Raw genomic sequence first — 23,056 nt, forward strand, 5'->3', positions numbered from 1 at the left:
TATCTTTTTTTACACATTATATTTGTTTTTTAAAAGTATTTTATTTTCTTGTTTTTTTGCTCATAAGCACCTAAAGTATGTACATGTATGTGTGTGTTTCTTATGACAGATTTATATTGTGCTTTGAATTCTCAGAAATTGCATTACTCTTGAGCCATTGGCATCACTTGCCAAACTTAGGTTTTGTTTTTTTCCTTTCCAGGCCCAGCTTCAAAGGGAAAAAGAACAGGATCATATGAAGCTGCAAGCAAAACTTGAAAAGCTTGATGTCTTAGAAAAAGAATGTTTTAAACTTACAACAACTCAGAAAACTGCTGAGGTAAGCTTCTACTTGTTTCTTTGAAGTGGTGATGCCAGGAATAAATCTTTAGTATTAAGCATAATTACACTGTATGTGAATATGCAGTAAAATTAGATTCATAAAACTTCATTAACAACTTTTAGTAATCCAGATATGAATTCCTGCCTATAGAGATGAAAAGTTAATGTATTCTATCACAGCATGAATGAGCTTGCCTTTTGATGTGAAATTGTAGTTTTGGTTTCTTCTGCAATGGCAGAACATTTTCATTTGTTAAGTAATTTACCTAAAGGATATTGAAAAGATTGCCTTTCACCACTTACAATTAAGTTAAGCCTATTCTAGATCCTGTCCTGAAATGCCCTCTCCTTTTCTACCCAAATCCTATCCATTTCATAGGACTTTCTTCCAGTCCTGCTTCCTCTGTGAAGCCTTCCTTGAGTTTTCCAACACTCAGGAAGCTCACCCTTTGAAATAGTACTGTCTTCCTATTCTAAACTACACCATGGACATAAGATGAAATACTTATGTGTATAAGATTATACAGTATATACATGGTCTGAGTCAAATCATATCATTTCATGTATATTACTGTTGTTTCCCTAAGTACAGCATAAATAGACGTTTGTTGTAATTTGTCTATATTTTGAATGAAACATTGAGACCCAAGACTATAATTGTTTGACCTTCTAGACCTTTAAAACCTCCCAAATTTTCATTATTATGATTTTGTTGATGAAAATTAAAAGAGCCTATGCATATACATTCTTTGCTTTTCCTTTGGTCTTCTTGTATATAATAGCAGATAAAGAAGCATAGGAAGAAAGCCAAGAAAAATTTAGCATTTTTTGCCATTCCTTTTTCTTACTTTCTGCTTTAATTTACCAAACTATTAAGAATCAATACCCTAAGGACTCTATTTGGAAAAGGAATATAAGATATTTGGCTCTAGTTTTTGTATAATAATCCCAGATTTTTTATTCTTTTGCAGGGCAAGATTAAACATTTAGAGGAAAAACTAAAGGAAGAAGAACATCAGCGTAAGCTCTTTCAAGACAAAGCTTCTCAGGTAAATAGAGCACTGTATCATCTCATCTATCACATTAAAATCATGTACGTTTTATTGTACTTTATTAACTGAAGCCTGTATTCTAGACTCTAATTTCGGCTTCCTAGCTTGTTATTTTTTGTCTCGTTTTGCTATAATACTGAAGTTCTCAATAAGTCAGCCAGTATATTTATATACTTGGATGTTTTGCCAAGAGATCTTTTGGTCTTTTGAAATTCTGACAAACATATATATATTCTCAGCTGAAAGAATTCCTGCTATAGATTGTTTTCAGTTTGAGATACATAAAATAATTCATTCCCTTAAAAACAGAAAATGATTATAATTACCAGTAGACCTGGTAACTTTTTCACACAAAAAATAGTATTTGAGGTTTTCTTTTCTTCCTCAAAAAACATTTTGTCTTTATAAATTGAGATCTGATCCTCATTATAATGTTTTTGAAGAAGAAGAAACTTGTTAAAAATCAATTTAATACATTTTTTTCAATATTGTAGCTTCAAACTGGACTTGAAATCAGTAGAATTTTGATGTCTTCACTATCAAATCCAAAGCGCTCCAAGGAAAAGAAGAAATCTTCAAAGGTATGCAAACACTTTATTCTTATCTTGCTAATACTTATTTCTTGCTAATACTTATTTCTTCACCCTTTTAATATTTATACCTATCCATTTCCAAAAAAAATTTGAAAAGATTTATAATACAAGACAATGCTTTGAAATGGGCATAAAAACATGAGTCAAGTAATGATGGTTTGGGGTGAGAGGACAGAAAATTCCATAAAACCTAGGTTAAAGAAAGTAACAGCAGTTGAGTGCAAAACCTAGCTCTGAGTTTGCTTAGCAGCCAAAGCAAAAAGGAGCATATAATGGGCAGTACATCTATCTTTGTGAAATAACAATAAGCCTTCCAGTTTTTCTAGAAAGACAAACATTTTCCTAGTACTAAACTGTTAGAGAAATGTATTTTGGATACTTTACGAAAGAGGCAGTAAACAACACAATAGATACTGACAAACACAATAGATCCTGGAAACAGTTTTATATAATATATGCACAATAAAAAGACAAAGATACAGTATTAAATTATATTGTATTATAAATTATAGTATTATAATTATAGTCATTTCTCTAGGTAAATTATTTTTTTCTGTGCTCATAGCCTTTGGATTTGCCTAAAAATAAAGATTGGGGAAGTACTTTATAGATTTACCAATAATATTTTGTTTAGATGAGTTGATGTTTGGGGTTTATTATATTAAACTTTCTTATTTATAATGGTAAGAAAGAAAATGTTAATCCCTTTTAATCTTATGATTCTGAAATTATAGTTTTGATGACCATCATTACTGTTTACTCAATATGCATGTAGTGTTTGTGTGTGTTCTTTGCTGTGGGAACCAAGCATGCTATTTGCAAGTTCTGGCCACTGCCATAGGCTCACCCTATGGATACGATAATGGAGGAAACGTTATACCTAACTTTAGCTAGTCATTTATTCTATAAATAAGAGTTACTATTTAATAGTTTGGCTGCATTTTTCACAGATTTTTTCTTTCAAAGAATTTGCAAAATACAGTAATGAAAAACATTTTCCCAATGCAATTTATGTTGACTTTTTAGCTTATTTCCTTCCTCAAGTATGTTTTCTGTCTTGTCTGTACAGTAAGGTTAGAAGCTGCAAAGCCAAATAGAAAATCACTATAAGTAATTTGCAAGTGGAAAATTATTGACTTATTTTTGTATTTGTGTTTTATGGCATCCTTTGATGAATTAGTGGAAAAAAATTTTTAATAAGGTACAGGGAGAAACAACGTAAAAGAAATGAAGGAAAGAAAAGGTAGCTGCTGGAAGAAAAGAAAAAGTAATTAACAGCAAAATCACTTTAAAGAAGTAGTTAGTTCAAGTCTCAAGTTCATAGGATCTGCCTGTAATAATGCCTCCCTTTAAAGATGGCAGGGACACTTAGTTGCTTGCTGAAGGTAGGATCTGATTTTGAAACCTCTGTGAGAGTCCTGCTTGTCTCACTGACACTTACTCCATATCCTGGATGTAGTTCATTCAACTCATACATCTTGATTTACATAGACTAGTACCTTTAGGTAGTAAAAAGATAAATAACACAGGAATTTACAGAGAGGCAGATAAATATACAAATATAAGACAGAGTATAATAAAAACTTAATGGAGGTATAAACAAAGTATTGTGGTGCTGTATAGATAAAGAATATGTGAAGGGGTCATGCAAGAAGCAGCATTAAAGGCGGCCTTGGAAAATTAGTAAGTATTGATAGAGATGAGGAAAAGTGTTTTACAGTCTGAGAGTATAGTTGGTTTTTCCACGAAACCATAAGTAATTGTCCAGTACTGGGTGTGAGATGGTGTCATATAAGACTGAAATTGAAAATATAGCTTGAGGTGAGATTATGACTGATCTTCAATGCCATGTTAAGAATTTGAATTTTTATTCTATAAATCATTGGGAACCATTGAAGGCTTGTAGGCAGATGATTAGAGCTATACTTCTAGATGGTAAGCGACAACAGTATAAGGTGAGCTTGGAAGTAAAGAATCAGGCTGTTTGAATGTGGTAAGCAAGATGATGGAAGCCTTTCCTGTGATGTTTTCATTATTCTCTTAAAAGGTTAGACTGTAATCAATCAGAGATCTCATTCAATATAGTAACTAAAAGAATTAAATTTCTTTTACTCTTAATTATAACTGCTTGAAATAGCCTTAGACCAGACCATTGTCTTCCATTACTTGAAATTACCATTCCTAAAGTACAGAGCTTGAATGATTGTCCAGGGCCACCAAGCAACTCTTGAGTGAATAAGAACTGACTCAAACTTGTGATTTCTCTACCTCTAAGCCATTTTATTTCTTTAATTTTCAGAAAAAAAAATTGACTGTTTATAATAGATAAGATATCTAAATTTTCATTTAGAGTTGGGAATATTTTGTTTTCATTATGGAATATGCTCAGTTTATTGATTATTCTCTTGCTGAAGTGTTAAGTAGAATGACCAATTCACCCCAGTTTGCCTGTGACTTTCCTGGTTTTAGTACTGAAAATCCTGTATCATGGGCAAATTGAGACAATTGGTCACCCTAGTTCAATCCTTCCTACAAAAATAGTGAAATCATTTACTTTTAAGAATGTAGTTCAGCAGTGTCTTTTTAAAAATGTTTCATGAAGGAGTATATATAGCAAAAAATGTCTGCTCGAAGAATAATAATGAAATTAGCACTTGGTGTACTGACCACCCAGCTTAAGAAATAGAACATTACCAGCACTGTTAAGCCCCAGCATATATCTCTCCTAAATTGTATTCCCTCCATCCAAGGATTAACCACAATTCTGATTTTGCTTTTATCATTCTCTGGCTTTTTTTAAAAAAATTACTTTGCCAAATAAGTATTCCTAAGAAATACATTTTTTAGGTTTATGCTTTGAACTTTATGTAAATGGACTTATTCTGTTTGTGCTCTTCAGCAGCTTTCTTTTTCCACTCAGCATTAAGTTTATGAGATTCTTCCAATTGATGCATATACCTATGGTTCGCTGCTTTTTATTGCTAAAAATATTTTTTTCCTTTCTCCTTTCAGTGATCATTTGGTTTGTTGCTCACTTTTTGTTATTATAAAAAACACTGTTGAGAACTTTCTTGTACATACCTCTTGGTGTATGTGTTCAGGAGTTTCTCTAAGATCCTGGGCCATAAGTGTTATGCACCTTAGCTTTATGAGGTAATGTCCAAAGTGATTGGACCAGTTTATGTTCCAATCAGCAGTTACCATTGTTCCATATCCTAACCATAAGTGTCTATTTCTGTTTTTCACTTTTTATTTTGAAAAATTATATATTCACAGGAGATAACAAAAAAATATAAAGGGAGGTCCCATGTATCTTCAACCAGTTTTCCCCAATGGTAACATCTTTCATAAATATAGTATAAAGTCCAGGAAATTGAAATTGGTACAATACACAGAACTTATGGAGATTTCAACAGTTTTTTATTCATTTAGTTGTGTGTGTATATGTATGTGTGTGTGAGTATATGTAGTTTTATATAGTTTTATCACATGTGTATATTTGTGTAACCATCACCACAATGAAGATACAGCACTATTCCACCTCTATAAGGTTTCTTCATGCCATCCCTTTATAGTTACACATCATCCTGCTCCCTAACCCTTAGCAATTTCTAATCTGTTTACATCTCTATAATTTTATTTCATGAATGCTATATAAATGTAATCATACAGTATGTAACCTTTTTTTAAAATTTTTATTTATTTATTTATTTTTGACTGCGTTGCTGCACGTGGGCTTTTCTCTAGTTGCGGCGAGTGGGGGCTACTCTTCATTGTGGTGCGCGGGCTTATTGCTGTGGCTTCTCTTGTTGAGGAACATGGGCTCTAGGCACACGGGCTTCAGTAGTTGTGGCATGTGGGCTCAGTACTTGTGGCGCACGGGCTTAGTTGCTCCGCGGCGTATGGGATCTTCCGTGACCAGGGCTCGAACCCATGTCCCCTGCATTGGCAGGTGGATTCTTAACCACTGCACCACCACGGAAGCCTAGTATGTAACCTTTTGAGAGGCCTTTTTTGCTCAGCCAATTCCCTTGCAATCCACCCAAGTATTAATACATTTTTAAAAGTTTCTGTGTAGTATTCCATGTTATGGATGTGCCACAGTTTAACTGTTTACCTATTGAAGGATATTTGGATTGTTTTCAGTTTTAGGCTATCACAAATAAAGCAGTTATAAACATTTGTATACGGGTTTTTGTGTGAACATAAGTTTTCATTTTTCCGGGATAAATGTCTAAAAGTGCAATTGCTGAATCATATGATAACTACATGTTTAGTTTTATAAGAAACTTCCAAACTGTCTTCCAAAGTGGCTGCATTATTTTGTGCATATGAGTGATCTGGTTTCTCCGCATCCTTGCCAGCGTTTGGTGGTGTCACTTTTTTTTTTTTTTTTTTGGCTGTTCTAATAGGTGTATAGTGATGTTTCATTGTAACTTGCATTTTCCTAATGGCTAATAATGTTGCATTTGATAAATGTCTTTTTAAATATTTTTTGTTTACTTTTTCCCTTATCAATATTTAGAAAACTAAATGTTTAAAGGGAGGACCACCTCGGCAAATTTATTCAAAGTTTGGATCACTGCCTATTGTGGCCGAGAAGGTGAGAGGGGAAAAATGAGGATACTTGGTCAGATAAACTCAGGCTTTGTTGTAAGTGCTATTTAAATGCCATCAGTTACTTAAAATCATTCTCAGCTATTTCTTTTCCCCCCGAAGTCTGCCAGTGCAGGCCATTCCAGGAATGCACGTACCCAAAACCTGCAGACAATGCAACATTACAGGCCACATATCCTTCAGAAACTGGCTGAAGTTTCTGAACCTAGATGTCTCTACAAGCCTTCTAGAACAACTTCTCAATGTGAAGATGTACCTTCTGACTCAGAAAAGTCCATTTCCATTTGTAACAATTTGTCTGAACTTTTGATGGCAATGCAAGATGAGCTGGACCAAATGACTATGTAAGTGTTTATCAGAAGAAGTAGCAAGATATTTAGGTATCTTTTTTTCTTCTCAGTCTTTCAAACAATGCCACTTATAAATTCTTAAAAGTCTTACTTAGCCATTTGGATTTATTTTGATCTGCAGATTTGTTGTCATTGATTTTTTCATTATATTTGTTGTATTTCAATTGCATTTTAATTATCTGTGTAATTACTACTTTTTCCAATTTAAAGTGTTTCTATATTCCCAAGATCTGAACTGATAGACAAATATTTCTGTCATTCTAACAAATGGGGTCTGGTGACCTTAAATTATAACTCACAAATGCTTATATAAGAAAGATTCTCCTTTTGTTTTTTATAATCTTTTTAGTTAAATGAATGATTTCATTAGACAAATAGGAAAGCAATTTCTTGTTTTAGATTCTGGCTGGTCTGCATTACAAGTTTGAAGCATCCATAGTAAACAAGATTCTGTATGGGATATATATTTTAAGCTTCAAGTTTAAATATATATTCAACAAAAATTCCAGAAAATATGTGATTTGGGTGGCCAGCTAGTTGAACTAAGACCTCTGTAGAAGATATAACTAGTTCTGTTGGCAGTGTTTCTTTGAGTAGGCTATCACCAAATCTAGGGATTTCTCAGGTAAATACTTCTATAGCTGGAATTCTTCCACAGATTCTACATTAAGAATTCCAAACTTGGAATGAAAAAGAGTCCCTTAATGCCTCTAGCTAAGGACATCAGAATATTTTACTACATTTAACTGTAAACATCAAGAATTCAGACCTTTTTTTTAAGATTCTTTAAGATCCTAAGTCTAAGATATTTCTAAATATATCTAATCTCAAATCATAAGAGCCTGTTTATAATTACCATAGATTTAATTTGATAACCCTACAGAAAGAGACTGTCTTTGAAGGTTAATATTTAACTCTGATTAAAATTTATGATTGAACAGAATATTGTCTAATTGTGACAAAGACATATACTATAAACTGTAATAGCACTTGATATTTGCTTTTCTTTCATAGGGAGTACCAAGACCTGCTGAATCAAATGAAAGAAACTGAAAGCCAATCAGTCTGTGAAAACATAGAATGTGCACTAGAACATTTAGTCAAGAAAATGGAAATTAAAGGAGAACAAATTTCTAAACTAATGAAGCATCAAGACAGTGTAAGAAGGCTTTAGTAAAAGATTTTAATGAAAAGATAATGTATCTGGATTCAGTGTTATATCTCTGTATGCCCTTCCAAATTTGAGGCCTGTATGTATGGCTTAGACAAAAGATGATAGATAGGAATCCCTTAGGCTTATTATAGAGTCATCTGTCCATTGAAATAACATGGCCTCCTACGTAACTCTCCAAGATAATACAAAGAAAAGGAAACAAGGAAGTTTAGTTATGGGAAATTCCCTGGTGGTCCAGTGGTTAGGGCTCGGCCCTTTCATTGCTGGGGCCCAGGTTCAATCCCTGGTTGGGGAACTAAGATCCTGCAAGCCTCATGGTGTGACCAAAAAAAGAAAAGAAAAGAAAAGGAAGTTTAGTTATGTGTTTAAAAATAACTTTGGGAAAATTAAGAGGTAGGCTAGATTTGCTTTACAGCTCTCCCAGTTATCCTTTTAGCATTCTTTCCCCTTATCCCTCTCTTCCCTAATGCCTTAATGAAGCCCCTTATGTCAACAGGTGTCTAATGCATATATAAACCTGGCTTCTGAAGCAGTACCCCAACTCTAAAACTGCTATTTCCAGTTTCCCAGAACAAGCTATGCTGTGTTCCATTCCCTGGAGACCTGTGCTCAGCTAGCTCTAGAGGGGTGATGAGGGGGACTCTATCCTTGTGTGTAAATTCTTAACAGCTAAGAATGGCATAAAAGTTTTAATATTTTGATGAAAAAATCATGGAATGTTATATTTTGTCCCAAGACAATGACTCCATTCTTAGTACGATTAGGCTACTGGAACAGAAAGCAGAGGGAGTCTTTCCAGGAACCCTCAGGTCATATCATGTAGCTATCTGCCTATGGAATAATCAGCATTCATATAAGTTGGTGATATATTAACCTCACAATTAAGCCTTCCCCACTTTTATAGGAAAGTAATAAAGAATGCAGAATTTTACTGCCTTTACTCTTCTATGGCCAATAAAGAAAGAAAGAAGGAAATGAAATTTTGAAGCAAACATTTTCACTTTACTGGCTTTTAAGTCTATAGTAAGTAAATTTTTTGTATGATTGTGTTAGGGTGAAGATTATATAACTTGTATACTTTCTTAGAATCACACAGGAGAAACTTGAAAGGAATAGAAGAAGAGTCATATTTTTTTAATTTAGGAAGTGTGTACATAAATAATATTTTGAAAAATATTATTTATATTCCATAATAACTATAGCAGTATAAATTTTCAAGCATTTTTACACAAATAGAACACCAGATACTTAGCCAGTGTCTAGACCAGCTCTACAAATTAGGCTGTGCTTAAGTGAAATAGATTAAGTAATGGAGGGAATTCCCTGGCGGTCCAGTGGTTAGGATTCTGCGCTTCCACTGCAGGGGGCACAGGTTGGATCCATGATTGGGGAGCTAAGCTGTGTGGCCTGGCCAAAATAAATAAATTAATTTAATTAAATAAATAAATATTTAAAATTTTTTAAAATATTGAGTAATGGACTGGACTTGGAAGAAATGGGTTTTGACTAGTTTATAAGTTTTGTTTTGTTTAATTCTGTCTACCCAATCATTACTAGATACTCCTCAATGAGATAAAGTTATTCCTTTGCCTTTTTTTTTTAAACTGTCATTCAGTAGTACTTTAAATTCATGAATACTTTAAATTAAAAAAAATATATATATATATATAGACTCTATAAACTTGATGTTCATTCCTAGCACCAAATCTTCGCTTTGTTGTTAATGTCCCCTGAAAGGTCCTTCTCTCACCTCCCTGTTCTCCAGATTTTTCCCATTTCATATCTTACATAAACATTCCTTCCTCTCAGCTTCTCCAGCCCACATTGATCTTGTCCTACTTTTAGCCTTCTCAGATAAACACTTTTTGTCCTAGTCAAAATTATTGTGGCTTGAATTATTATCTAGTTGTCACATATATGCTTTGATTTCACTAATAAGAGCAGTAAACGCCTTGAAAGCAAAGATTGTTTTATTCATTATATTTCTGTCTAACTAGCACAGTGTTAGGCATGTAATAGGTATTCAATAAATAAAGACTTACTGGGCTTCCCTGGTGGCTCAGTGGTTGAGAGTCCTCCTGCCGATGCAGGGGACACGGGTTAGTGCCCCGGTCTGGGAAGATCCCACATGCCGCGGAGCGGCTGGGCCTGTGAGCCATGGCCGCTGAGCCTGCGCGTCCAGAGCCTGTGCTCCGCAACGGGAGAGGCCACAACAGTGAGAGGCCCGCGTACCGCACAAAAAAAAAAAAAAAAAAGAGACTTACCGAACTTTTTAATTTCACGTAATCTTTAAACCATCAATCTAATCCATCTACAGTAAGGTATATTTTAAGTATATATTTGACTAAAATGTTAGATTTTTTTTCTCTCCAGGTCCGCAAACTGCAGCAAAAAGTTCAGAATTTGAAGATGAGTGAAGCTTCAGCTATTCAGAAAGAAGATAGCAACTGTAACGGATCAAAGAACATAAAAAATAGCCCCAGGAAATGTTTCCTAACTAACTCTCCTCAAAAGAACAGCAACTTCCGTCCAATAGGAGTCCATAATCTTCAAATGAAATTGAGAAGAGATGATATCATGTGGGAACAGTAACACAGTAGCAAAACTGTCACCTTAACTGAACTTTGTCAGTGAGATCTTGAACTATCTAAAGTGGTTTTAATTTAATATACCTTTATGAAATTTTGAATTATGTTTCTAGCCTCTATAAAGTGTCAAACTGTAGTATTTTAAAATTAGTGCCTAATGACCTCCTAAGAGCCCCAAATAATAAATGATTGCTTTCTTGTTTTTCTTATTGACTGAAGTACCTAATCTCATCATGTGTTAGAAACATTGTTCACTTTGCAGATACCTTAAGCTAAATTTAAAAAATTATACTAGACTGATGATATTTAAAATTGAGTTAAATTTGAGATACAAGTGCCATAACACTTTTTCATTTAGTAGGCTTGGAACCTTAAGAACCAATATAAAATTAACAGAGTATGGAAAGGTCTTTTTACTTTCCTGTTGCTTCCTCCCTATCTTATTTTAGAACTGGGAAATGTTTTTCTTTTTTGGAAAGGGAAAAGCTTTGGGAAGAGGCCTTTAGCCCAAGTTTTTATGTGACAATTACAAATAGGAACCCATAGTTACTTAATATTTAGATGACAATAACTCAGCTGTGGAAGCCTTCCTCTGCTATTCCCATTCTCTTTTACAAATCTAGCTTTGGTTTTTTTGATCTTACTCCTTTATAACTATATTTTTGCTATTTTGATTAGTGGTGCCATAAGAGATTTCTTTGTACATATATGCTTTATAATAAATTTACATTTGTTGACCTATCTTTCCAGAAGCCTATGGAAACTAGTACAACTCTTCTGAACTTATTTGGTTTCTCATCAGAATCCTTTGGGGCAACTAGAGAACTGGAGTCATCAACTGAAGTAGAACTAGAAGACTGACAGAAAAGGCATAACAGAAGTGAGGAACTCAGAAGATAGGGTAGCAGTTTAAGAGATGGTGATTCCAAAGGAACGGATTGGGAGGTACATCTTTATCTACAGCTGGGGGGATGTTCAAGCTATAGGTGTGAAAGAATAAGAAGATCAACATCTTGGGGAGCTAGGAAAAGCAATTTTTTAAAAGACAGTCTTTATATCCTCCTAGGAAATCCGAAAAAGTGTGTGTAGGAGAAAGAGGGTAATTGTGGACCCTCTGTTGGGGGAGGAGGAAAACTGTGATTCAGTCTCATTGAGAGAAGAGGTGCTGTTAGAAGACCTTTCCATACCTGAAGTGGGGAGATGACTGAAAATCGGCACATTTATATTTGGAATTGTCCTTGAAAGCAACTAATGGCTGAGATAAAAGTTTCTCTCCCTTTGGTTCAAATAGTACATTTGTTCTTCACCCACTTTCACTCCCTCTCCCTTTACAGTACCTTCAGCCCCAGAGATGTTCCACAGACTGCTTCGTCTAAACTCAGTTTCATCACCTTACCTATTTTTCAACTTTGCCTTTTCTCCTCAAGAATGTGAGTGCTCGGTGCTTTGTGTCCACCTAGAGGGGTGGGATAGGGAGGGTGGGAGGGAGATGCAAGAGGGAGGAGATATGGGGATATATGTATGCATATAGCTGATTCACTTTGTTATACAGCAGAAAGTAACACACCATTGTAAGGCAATTATACTCCAATATAAATGTTAAAAAAAAAAAACAAAAAACTAAAACTCCAACAGAAGGTGAAACTAATTAACCAGAAATGAATCAAATAGAGAACTTGAGAATGAGAAAGCAGTGGTAAAGTTGTTCTAGTTAGCATAAGTTGTGTTTTAATAATAATAATCACCATCATCTAAAATAAAAGCTTTAGAAACTGTGGTTGTAGAACAGAGGTTAAAATTGACATTTCTTCAGGTTATTTCCATCATTATCTCAGAGTTTCATCTTGTTTCACGGTCTTCCTTTTTTTCCTTATTTTCCTAACCATTGTCCTTTCCTTTGAAGGCCATGTGCCGAGATAATCTATCCAAGATCATATTTGCTTAGTTCCTTCAAAGACCCTTTCCTCTCTCTGGTATTAGTCATTCAATTTCCTGATTTTACCCTTAATTTTGATTCATGAACTTCACCTTCTCAGCAATCTTGGCTTCATACTAACTGAATCGTGGCTGTCTTCTATGATACTGTTTTCTACTGAAATCTTGATTCTTTACATAGGGAGACATACATTTTCTAAGTGTTAACTTCTGATTTCCTTCATCTGTTTAAAGAATAATATTAGAACATTGAATAAACTACTTTGAATGCTTGCTTAATATATTTGTCATTTTATATATAAAAACATAAATGACAATTGCTAAGACAGCTTTATACAATTAATTTGAAATTACTTACACATTTTTAAAAAATCTAACGTTGGATTAAGGTTTTGCATGTGTTCAAGTTTGGAAAGACTTGAACTTAACTCCATTAGATGATGTCTCCTTTTGTGAATCCAATTCCACTATTCTATATACATTTTGCAGGAATTTCCTCTCTTTTTTCTAGAAATCTGTTCATCCAGGTCTCCTCTTTACTGCTTTAAAAAAAAAAACTGATAAAAAATGGCAGATATGCACACTTGCTGCTGTTGACACTTTGTATCTCATTCTAATTTCCTGCCACCAACTCCCAAACTGATCTATATCTTGGCAATTCCCTGTGACAATCTGTTCACAGTACCATCTACTGTTTTAAAGATAAAGTCATTATTGCTACATCCTGAATAACAGCAACAAATGACCTTTACACACTTACTAAAACAATGACTTGATGATTACTGATACATTTTTCAATCAGGACTACAGCAAACAGCCCTGATGCAAGTTATAAAAATAGTGAAATTAGGGCTTCCCTCGTGGCGCAGTGGTTGAGAGTCCACCTGCCGATGCAGGGGACACGGGTTCATGCCCCGGTCCGGGAAGATCCCACATGCCGCGTAGCGGCTGGGCCCGTGAGCCAGGGCCGCTGAGCCTGCGCGTCTGGAGCCTGTGCTCCACAACGGGAGAGGCCACAACAGTGAGAGGCCCGCGTACCGCAAAAAAAAAAATAGTAAAATTAATTCAAAGGTTTGAAGATTTTTCCCTTTCCCCTTCTTCCCTTCCTATTCCAGAGATACTTCAGCTTTACTGCTAGACTGGCTGCTTTGTTAATGTCATCAAATAAGGCAAGGAGCAGACACATGCACATTGTTGTTTAATATACCACCTGAATCAGGAATACAGTAGTCCAGAATATTTTGAAACATATTTCAGGGCTTTTTCCAGCCAATCACCTCACCCAAACAATAATCCTTTCCTCCCATTTCTGAGTGCCTGGGAACAGTTGCGTTTTCAGATTTGGAGGGGACTTGGATAGCATAAGATAAATTAGATTCTTAGTTTCGTATATTTGGCTTCTTTTTCCCTCTTGTCAGTATTCCACTTAAGCTGTTTTGTATTGTGCACCTTTCTTCCCTTCTCACCAAAGGGCTGACCTCAGGAGACAGAAAAGAGCAGGCTTTGTTGTAGCTAATTAGAGAGGGTAGATACCTGGGACACTGGCTGGCTACCAGCATCACAGTAACTCTTGAAGATCTTTGCATTTAACAAACATTTGCCAAACATTTTATTTTGTACAGGGCTCTGTACTAAGTTCACTGTTTTTTTGTTGTTGTAGGTTATTTTTGTTTGTTTTTCGTTTGATTTTTCCTTCTTGAGAATATGTCTAACAGCTTGAGGTCTTTACATTAGTAAGTCATGTAACTTCAATGAATCATAATCATAAATCCTAGAAAACTATGTACTAGGCCAGTTTAAGCCTGATATTTGATATTTAATATGGGAGCTAATTTCTTTGTTTCCTTTCTTACAAGATTATGTATATATATATATATAATATATAAATATATATTTATATATTATATATATATTTATAGTACACACACACACACACACACACACCCCCTCTATATCTGCTTACAGTGCTCATTCTCAATGTGTTAACCTTCAGTCTTAATTTACAAAGCAAACTTATCTCAAATCATCAATAATAAAATGTGCTGGTGTTCAGTAATAATGTGTAAATTTCAGTTTTTTCTTTTTCTATATAAAAAGAAAATAAAATTCAATTATGCTTAAAAAAAACAAACAAAAAAGAATGTGTGTGCTGTAGTTTATACTTAGCAAAAAACTCACCAGGACTATTAATTCAGCCCTATCTTTCTGTGCCTTTGTTTTCTATGCACTTAGGACAATGGCCGAATAGATTTATCAGTAGTGAAGTCATTACTTGTGGAAATGTATTACTAAAACAAATTACCATAAGAAATTAAATTCATTTAAGGAACACTTGAATATTTCAATTAAGAATTGAGATATTTCTTGCAAAATCAGTGTAGTGTAGTAGAAAAAACATAGACTTCAGAATTAGGAGACTTGGGTCCATGTTGTGATTCTGCCACTTAGTAGTTTGGACGATCAAATAACTTTTTGGAGCCTCCATTTCTTACTTATAAAGGTGGGATTATATTACTACCTACCTCATAGGATTGTTGTGAGATTAAATGAAATAACATGTCAAGGCACCCAGCAGAAGTGTTGGCACTGAATAAACACTCAATAAATGTTAGATCTGAGTAGCCAAAAAAAAGAAAAAATTGTCGTAGAACCTAAGTTTGCATGGGTTAAAGCCTGAAAGCAAGAGCCAAAAGGTACTCTTCAAAAAAGTGAGAATATTCTAATTTAGTTTTTTTTTTTTTCTTTTTCTATGTGCCTGGGAGGAAATTGCTTTGGCTTGTTTCCTGGCTCAGGTTTCTAGTGGGGGGTGGGTAAAGAATATAGTCCTACTATGGTGCAGAAATACATAATCACACACAGCAACTTGGTTTGGAGTTTGTGTTGTTGGGGTGACATTTATTAGGAAAGACAATAAGGAATGGTCTCTCGTTGCTCGATCACAATTACTGAACTCAAAATGTATCTCTGCTCACAGACTGCTGCTTGCCTTTGACTCCTCAGGGGGTGGAGCAAATGATTTCCTTCCTGGATGGGGCAGTCTATGGTCAGTGTACAAGAGTTGCTGTAGCAACGCTGCAGCTGTGCTTTGCCTAGCAGAAACTCGGTAGGATATCATAGATTTTGTTCATTTAAACAAAACCTGTTTTAAACAAAAACAGGTTTGTTTTTTATTTAATCAGAAATTGAAAAAAATGAAATTGGAACTTTTTAGCCAAGACAGGTCTCAACTTTGATGAAACTGTGAAACTATAAAGTTTGAGTGTCTGAAGCAGGAGGTATTGTGACTATTCTAATCCTGGAAATAGGAGCTGGAATCTTGAATTAACTGTACTTGTGTGGGTCATTGGCAACATAGCCATTTTTATCAGGTTGTAGCTAAAGGTAGGAGGGTTGGAGGGAAATGCTCAGTTTTTAGCAGTATAAGATTAAAGAAGGAGATACTTAATACGGGCTAACTCGTTAGGATGGTGTGCTTGAAAATTATTTCTGAGTTTTTTGTATAGCCTTCTTACTTTAAAAATAAAATTTTAACTATAAAGTAGTATTCTTAACCCATGATAAAACATCAAAAGTTAAATTAAAATTTGACTTGTGAGACATCAAACTTGGGGGAAAAGGTGGGTTGGTCATGCGCAATGGAAGGAGTGCTCACTGTGGCCAAAAATGCACCAGCTGCCATTGTTGGTGTAGAGTAAATAGTGAAACTTCTAATGGGGTTTCCTGGAACTCTATTCAGCTGTAACTAAAGCTGTACCTACGGAGAACATTTAATTCTATGTGAAGTCTAGATAAGTATAAGCCGACTCCCAGATGTACAACTAGACAAACCTATCTAAGGCATAAGAGCATCTGTGAGATTAAAAAAATTCTTTATGGGTGCCATGGCACTTTTTAATTAAAGTAAAATGAGGATAAATAAAAATAATTGACTTGTCACTGATGTGAAAATAAATTCACTTCTTGGTAATTAAATAGACCTTCCCAATGCCTCAGCTTTTTTCTTCATAACCTATATACTTACTTTCATGTAACTTTCCTCCTTTAATTCCTTTTTTTTGTGTATTTTGTTACATAAGGAGAATTAGACATAACAAAATTGTAAATTTAAAGTTTTAAAATATTGTCTAGGCCAGAGTTTGTTTTGAGTATAGCTGTAAATGGTTTACTTAAAGAATCAGGTGGATTTTTTTCCTGGTGGGTTTTTTGGGAGTGTTCTCCTTATGGGTACAGTGTCATTGCATTCTCATTTGGTGCAAGAGCCTACTAGATGCCATAGGCAATCATTAGAATTATAACAGTACACCCCCGCTGAAGAAATGTATTTTTATTATATATGGTCCATTGTATCCGATGTGTTTAACAGTTTTAACAGAAAATATTAGAGAAGCAAATTGATCTCTTGTTACTTTATGCCCTGAGGTGGTTTTTTTTGACAATATAAGACTTGTAAATGACCAGTTCAACAGTCTGTAATGTTGGGAGACTGGATCCAGGTTGGAGGTGGAATGTTGGGCATTATGAATTTTCTGTCAAAGGAAGATAAAAAGTTCTGTGAATGGTATAATCAGCTTTCTAGAATAATCTTTTAAAATAAAGATGAAGTTATCCACCATACTTTCTGCACAGATTTTGCTTGTCTAACTTCCCCTCATTCTTCAGGTCTCAACTAACTGCTGCCTCTAAGAAGAAGCTCTCTTTAAGCCTCCTCTTCACACCCCTACCTGCTCTGAATTCTGGCTTAGCTGCCTTTTCTGGGTATTTTTCCTATCTTTGCACTTTGCACATTTTCTTGTTATCATTTGTTTGTTTGTCTTCCCATAGACTGAAAGCTCCCTGAGGGCAAGATTCTTTCTTGCTCACCGCTGTAGCCCAGCACCTAGCATAATACCTGCCCCGTGTAAGTAACCTCTCAATAAATATTTAATAATTACATTTCATGAAAATACATTAACCTTATAATGTGGTCTCATCCGGAGTGAGCATATTGGGTCAGGTACTGCTGTTTCAGGCACCGGTTCAGCTATTCTGCTGTTTCATCTTTTAAGGATATGTGACCATATTTTACATAACCACTAGTTAAGAATACTTCAGTATTTTATTATTTGTTTCTTTGTGGGCACAGACAACAGGCACTCAGAATGTTGCTGTCTTTGATATTATGATGCTAAGAGGAAGAGGTTTGAGAACCAAGGTAGTTCTTTACTTGTATATTGGTGTGTTTGACTTGTTCATTCAGCAAGTATTTATTGATCTTTAATAATCAAGTATTTGTTGATCTCAAGATACTGTGCTAGTTGCTATGGGAGATTCAAAGACACATTATACATGGATTCTGTCTTCAAGTTGCTTATAGTCTGATAAGGGAGATAAGACTTATACATAAACATACAAGGAAAAAAACAATAGGTGACACAGAGGTATAATGACCAGCACAGAATAGATGCTCTAAAAATATTTGTCTACCAAACCTTTGTTTTCAACCATTGATAGATAAAGTTGGCCTGTTTGTATTTCTTCATTCGCTATCTTTATATATATGGCAGAATTGGTCTCAGATTCTTAATTTTCTATAGGCTTGTTGATTGAAGATACCAGTTCACCTAGTAATCTCAAACAAGTACTGCCACATAACGAGCATCAAATTCAAAGACACGAGTAGAAAGAATGGGTATGAAACACAGAAGTAAATGGGAAGGGAGTGGAGAATGAGGGGGGCAAAAGTCAAGCAATAATGATTTAGACTGCAACAGAAAAATATTATGGAGACAAGTTATATTCCAGAGGCCAATTATTGACTTGCACAGAATTATGCAGATGATTGCCAGTCACTTTCCTTATGAATTTAAGCCATTCAGTTTCCTCATACTTCATCTTCCTTATCACTTAGGCCAGGTCAATATTTTTCAAATTGTAGCTCATATCCTATTAATGGATTGTGAAATCAGTTTAGTGGGTCACTACCAACATTTTGAAAATAATATAGAATAGCATTGAAACTATCAGAGTGCATCACACATAGAGAAGGTAGTGGTGTTTTATGAAACTTTGTGAGTACTGAATTATAATTTAAAATGTAGTTCTAAATGTTATTTGGAAAAGAAAAAGCCAGCTCTTAATAAATGTTCAAAGGGAATGAATTTGAAAGATATTGTAGAGGAAAGTGAGATAGCCAGTTTAAAATAGGAATACTCCTGAGGACTTCCCTGGTGGTCCAGTGGGTAAGACTCTGTGCTCCCAATGCAGGGGGCCCAGTTCAATCCCTGGTCCGGGAACTAGATCCCACATGCATGCTGCAACTAAGAGCCCACATGCCGCAACTAAACATGCCACAAGGAAGATCCCGCATGTGGCAACTAAGACCCGGCACAGCCTAAATAAACAAACAAATATATAAATATAAAATAAAATAAATAAAATAAAACAGGAATACTCCCAAATCCCCTGCTATGGCTTGTGGCAGACTACTGTTTAGCCCAGAAATACCATTTCAAATTTGTTTTGTATGTTCTACAGATAGAAGTCCCATTTTAAATGTAATGGTATTTACATTTGCTGGTCTATAGAATACTCTTTTCAAAACACTAGCCAACCTACATTAGAGGAGTGTTGTTTTTCTAATGTGGATACAAATAAATATATTCAACATGAATTCCTTAACAAATGGCCCTGTTATTCCTCACCCATTGTTTCTGTCTAGACAGTGCCTCTGTGTGGAATCTAACCAAGCTTGGGTCTTATGGATAGGAAAGAAATTTTTTCTGTATGGTGCTTGAGACAATTTTAAAATGCATAAAGAAATGAGATTTGTGGGAGAAAAACTGTGTGTATGTCTTGAATCTGAAATGAGCAAAAATTTATCTCTTAACAAACCCTATTTGTCTGAGCATCAACAGTAAACAACACTAAAAAAAATTTAAAACCTGATGTACCACCCATATGACACTCTTTAAAAACTGTCATTTTACTGAGCAGATAAAATATTTTTAAATGAGTGAATGGGAGTATATAAATATCTTACCTGAAAAACACCTTCATTAAATGAAATAACTGCCAACTGAGAGGCTGTATTTCTGTGACTTTTGATATCCTTTTCAACATATTTCTTCATGGCCGTATCAGCTCTGGGCTATGGTCAGAACATAGGAAGAAGTGCCATAAGGAAGTGAACATTAGAATGATGTTCATTATAATAGGATTCTAGTCACTTATGAAAGTTTATTCACCACTACAAATTATTAAAGGTGCTTAAGTCATTAAATAGATTTTAGTCTTTATGAAAAGAGGATTGTAATGTGAGCCAGACCTTCTAGTTGTAGTTAAGATAATATACTTTTGACCTAATTTTGTTTAATCTGATTAAGTAAATTTTAGGATAAGTTCTGAAAAACCTTGGAAGATATTCTTTGGTTAGTTTCCTTAAAGTTAAGTGTACAGGGCTTCCCTGGTGGCGCAGTGGTTGAGAGTCCGCCTGCCGATGCAGGGGACACGGGTTCGTGCCCCGGTCCAGGAAGATCCCACATGCCGCAGAGCGGCTGGGCCCGTGAGCCATGGCCGCTGAGCCTGCGCGTCCGGAGCCTGTGCTCTGCAACGGGAGAGGCCACAACAGTGAGAGGCCCATGTACTGCAAAAAAAAAAAAAAAAGTAAAGTGTACATTGACTTGTAGGGTATTTCTCAGAAAAATCTATTACTGAACTAGTACAGAATGTGAATCATTTCTTGCCTGAAATATAAGATTGCTGTTTACAGGGCACTTGTCCAGAATCTTCTTGCTGAATTGGAAAGTATTTCACTTTTCATCACTGTAGTTTCTTTTAACTTCACAAATGTGTTATTCAAAACATAAACCCTATTAGTACACAAGAAATCCATTTAAAATTAAATTTTAAAACACTCTTGAGAATTCCATGGAACATTTTTGATTTTATAATTTATAATTTCTAGCAAAAGAAAAAGTACCTTTAATACTTTAAAAATATATTTTCAGAGATAGCTAAACCCCAAATATGTAATACATGTGAAAGACTAGCACTATTAATATCTTAAATATTGAATGTTGGAGCACAAGATTAAAAAATTACCTTCATTTTCCCCAAAATAAGCTAAGCCACAAATTTAAAGCTGGGAAATTCAGTACCAGAATTAAAAGAAATTATTTCTAGGTTAAGAAGTTCTATGTTTTACTTTAATCTCAAAAGGAACTGGTCTTTTAAAAACTTATTCTATGATTTTATGTATATAACTCTTCGGTTTGATAAACTTGGAAGAATTTATGTCAGTATTACATACTATGCTTCTGTCTTGTGGTATGACTTAAATATTGGGCACCTAAGCTAAATTTTCAGAGAGGGTCCTTTTCGCTTTGTTCTTTTACAGTATAGCTCTCAAGTAGAGTGAGGGCTGTGCCTTTGGTATTTTGGTCGAATGTTTTCCTGTGATTTCTAATTCTCAGAGCCACTTCTGAGCATTTCTACGGATATTCCGCAGAAAGTGAAGTTTGGTTCTCTTAATCAGTCTACTAAAGTACTATTGATACAAACTACCACTGGCTGAAATAAAACATAAACCACTCAGAGACTAAAGCATTCAGAAAAGAAAAGGAGTTTATATGCAAACAAGATTTGTAAAGGAGTCCAAGCTATAGAAGGATAGCTTTCACAAATTAAAGATATGACAAGTATTTAAAAGAAAATAATAACTTACAAAAATACCAAGGTCACTAAGTTTACAGTTACTCTCTTCAAGGTGGAAAACAGCAGTTTTCTCACATAATTGTCATATCCAAAAAAGTCATCACATATCTTCAGACATCAGCATTGCCAAAATCAGGGATACTGTTGTTTTTATCAGAGAATAACTTACAGGAAAGACTCAAGGTTTCATTTACTAGGGAAACAAGAACCAGGCTGATTGACTGTTTTTGATGATATTACTTTATCTCAGGGTTGCAAAGTGTGTTTTCAGGGGTCCCCAAGGTCACCGTTGGGTTCAGTGACTCACTAAAGAATACACAGAATTCAGAAAAGCTATTATACTCACGGTTATGGCTTATTACAGCAAAAAGACACAGATTTAAATCGGCAACTCAAAAATGGATATGAGGCAAAGTCCAGGAAACACCAGGCATGAGCTACTACTTGTCCTCTTCCAGTGAAGTCATTCAGACAGCACTTAATTCTAGCAACAATGTGTGATATGCTTGGAGTATGGCCAACCAAGGAAGCTCCTCTGAGCTTTGGTGTCCAGGTTTTTTAATTGTGGGCTGGTCACATAGCATGGCTGACTGCACATGTGACTGACCTTCAGTCTCCATCCCCTGTAGAGTTTAAGCTGATACTAAATGGCTGTAAGCCCCCACCATAAATCACATTGTTAGCATAGATTATCTGGCAGGGCATAAGACTCCCAGGTAAACTAAAAAAGTTTTTATCAGGCAGAATTTTCCAAGGGCTTAGAGGTTATCTCCCAGGAATTGAGCAAGTGTGAAATGTTTCTTTGGAATGTGAAAGGTTTACACAGCCTAGACAGACTATGTTAATCCTTTACTACACAGTGTTGTTTTATTTCATTTTCTGATTTTGGAATGTGATGTGCATTGCTTACTCTGGTTAAGGTGTCAATTTTGCCTTCAAATTTCCTCCTAAGGCATGGCTTTGACGACATAAATTTGTTTGGTGTTTTTCTGATTCAATATCATTACTTTGATGTTTTTATTATGTAAATTGATGAAAGGTCACACATATACAAAAACCTTATAATTTGGTTAATAAAACTAGAGTCACATGATACTAAAATTTAGGAGTTAACTTTGTCTGAAGGCTTTGTAAAGTTCATATGGTTGTCATTACTTTTATATGTAAAATATTGCTCTTATCAGCTCATATACCAAGACCAGGAACCAAGAACCATCCAGTTCACCTCAGGCAAGTTGCTTGGACCTTGTTTAATAATGAGATTTGAGACATGGCCATGGTTACAAAAGCAATTTTTAAGTAACTGCCTTGCAGAAAGGAGAATATTTTTATGGAACCTATGTAAAATAGCGTCATGGCCATGAAAAGTAAGGAACTAAGTAAAGGTATTTTGTGTAATTTTAACCAATTTTACTATTTTGGAGTCGTTTTTTATGTCATTTTCTCCAGAATCATAATTTTTATGTTTCTCTAATAATGTATTACTTATAAGCTGTATTGAGAATTTTCATAGAATTTTTTTTCTGAATTCCAAAGGCTCTGTTGGAACATGATGCCATTTAAAGAGTGTTTCATTCCAGTTTATACAAGTGTGGCCAATAGAGAGTTTGAAATAAAGAAGAAAGGAATTTTTCTTATATGTCCATTAGATATAGAACATTAGTCACAATTAACTAATTTACTCCTGGGTAAATAATTCTTGTTTTTCTGATTTTGGGTGAAGTAGTCTATTTCA

At 34.8% G+C, this 23,056-nt stretch overlaps 1 protein-coding gene across 6 annotated transcripts in view; it reads left to right on the forward strand.

Annotated features, from left to right (window-relative positions):
* Nucleotides 1-23,056, forward strand: part of CEP57L1 (centrosomal protein 57 like 1) — a 78,311-nt gene that overhangs the window by 43,882 nt on the left and 11,373 nt on the right. The window contains exons 5-13 of one of the 6 annotated variants that reach the window (XR_014017177.1): nt 203-319; nt 1,293-1,370; nt 1,868-1,954; nt 6,492-6,569; nt 6,686-6,927; nt 7,948-8,092; nt 10,481-12,125; nt 15,605-15,733; nt 17,452-17,527. Coding sequence is in view for 1 of the 6 variants with exons in the window: in XM_081250663.1 (XP_081106789.1) it covers nt 203-319; nt 1,293-1,370; nt 1,868-1,954; nt 6,492-6,569; nt 6,686-6,927; nt 7,948-8,092; nt 10,481-10,699 (966 nt within the window). In the remaining 5 variants the exon portion in view is untranslated. Of the gene's footprint in view, nt 1-202; nt 320-1,292; nt 1,371-1,867; nt 1,955-6,491; nt 6,570-6,685; nt 6,928-7,947; nt 9,131-10,480; nt 12,144-15,604; nt 15,734-17,451; nt 17,528-23,056 lie in introns of those variants that run through there. The other 5 variants (XR_014017178.1, XR_014017180.1, XR_014017179.1 and 2 more) reach the window with 5 other exon arrangements.

This window comes from Mesoplodon bidens (genome assembly GCF_964165515.1).
Source record: "Mesoplodon bidens genome assembly, chromosome: 12".
NCBI classification, from domain to species: Eukaryota; Metazoa; Chordata; class Mammalia; order Artiodactyla; family Ziphiidae; genus Mesoplodon; species Mesoplodon bidens.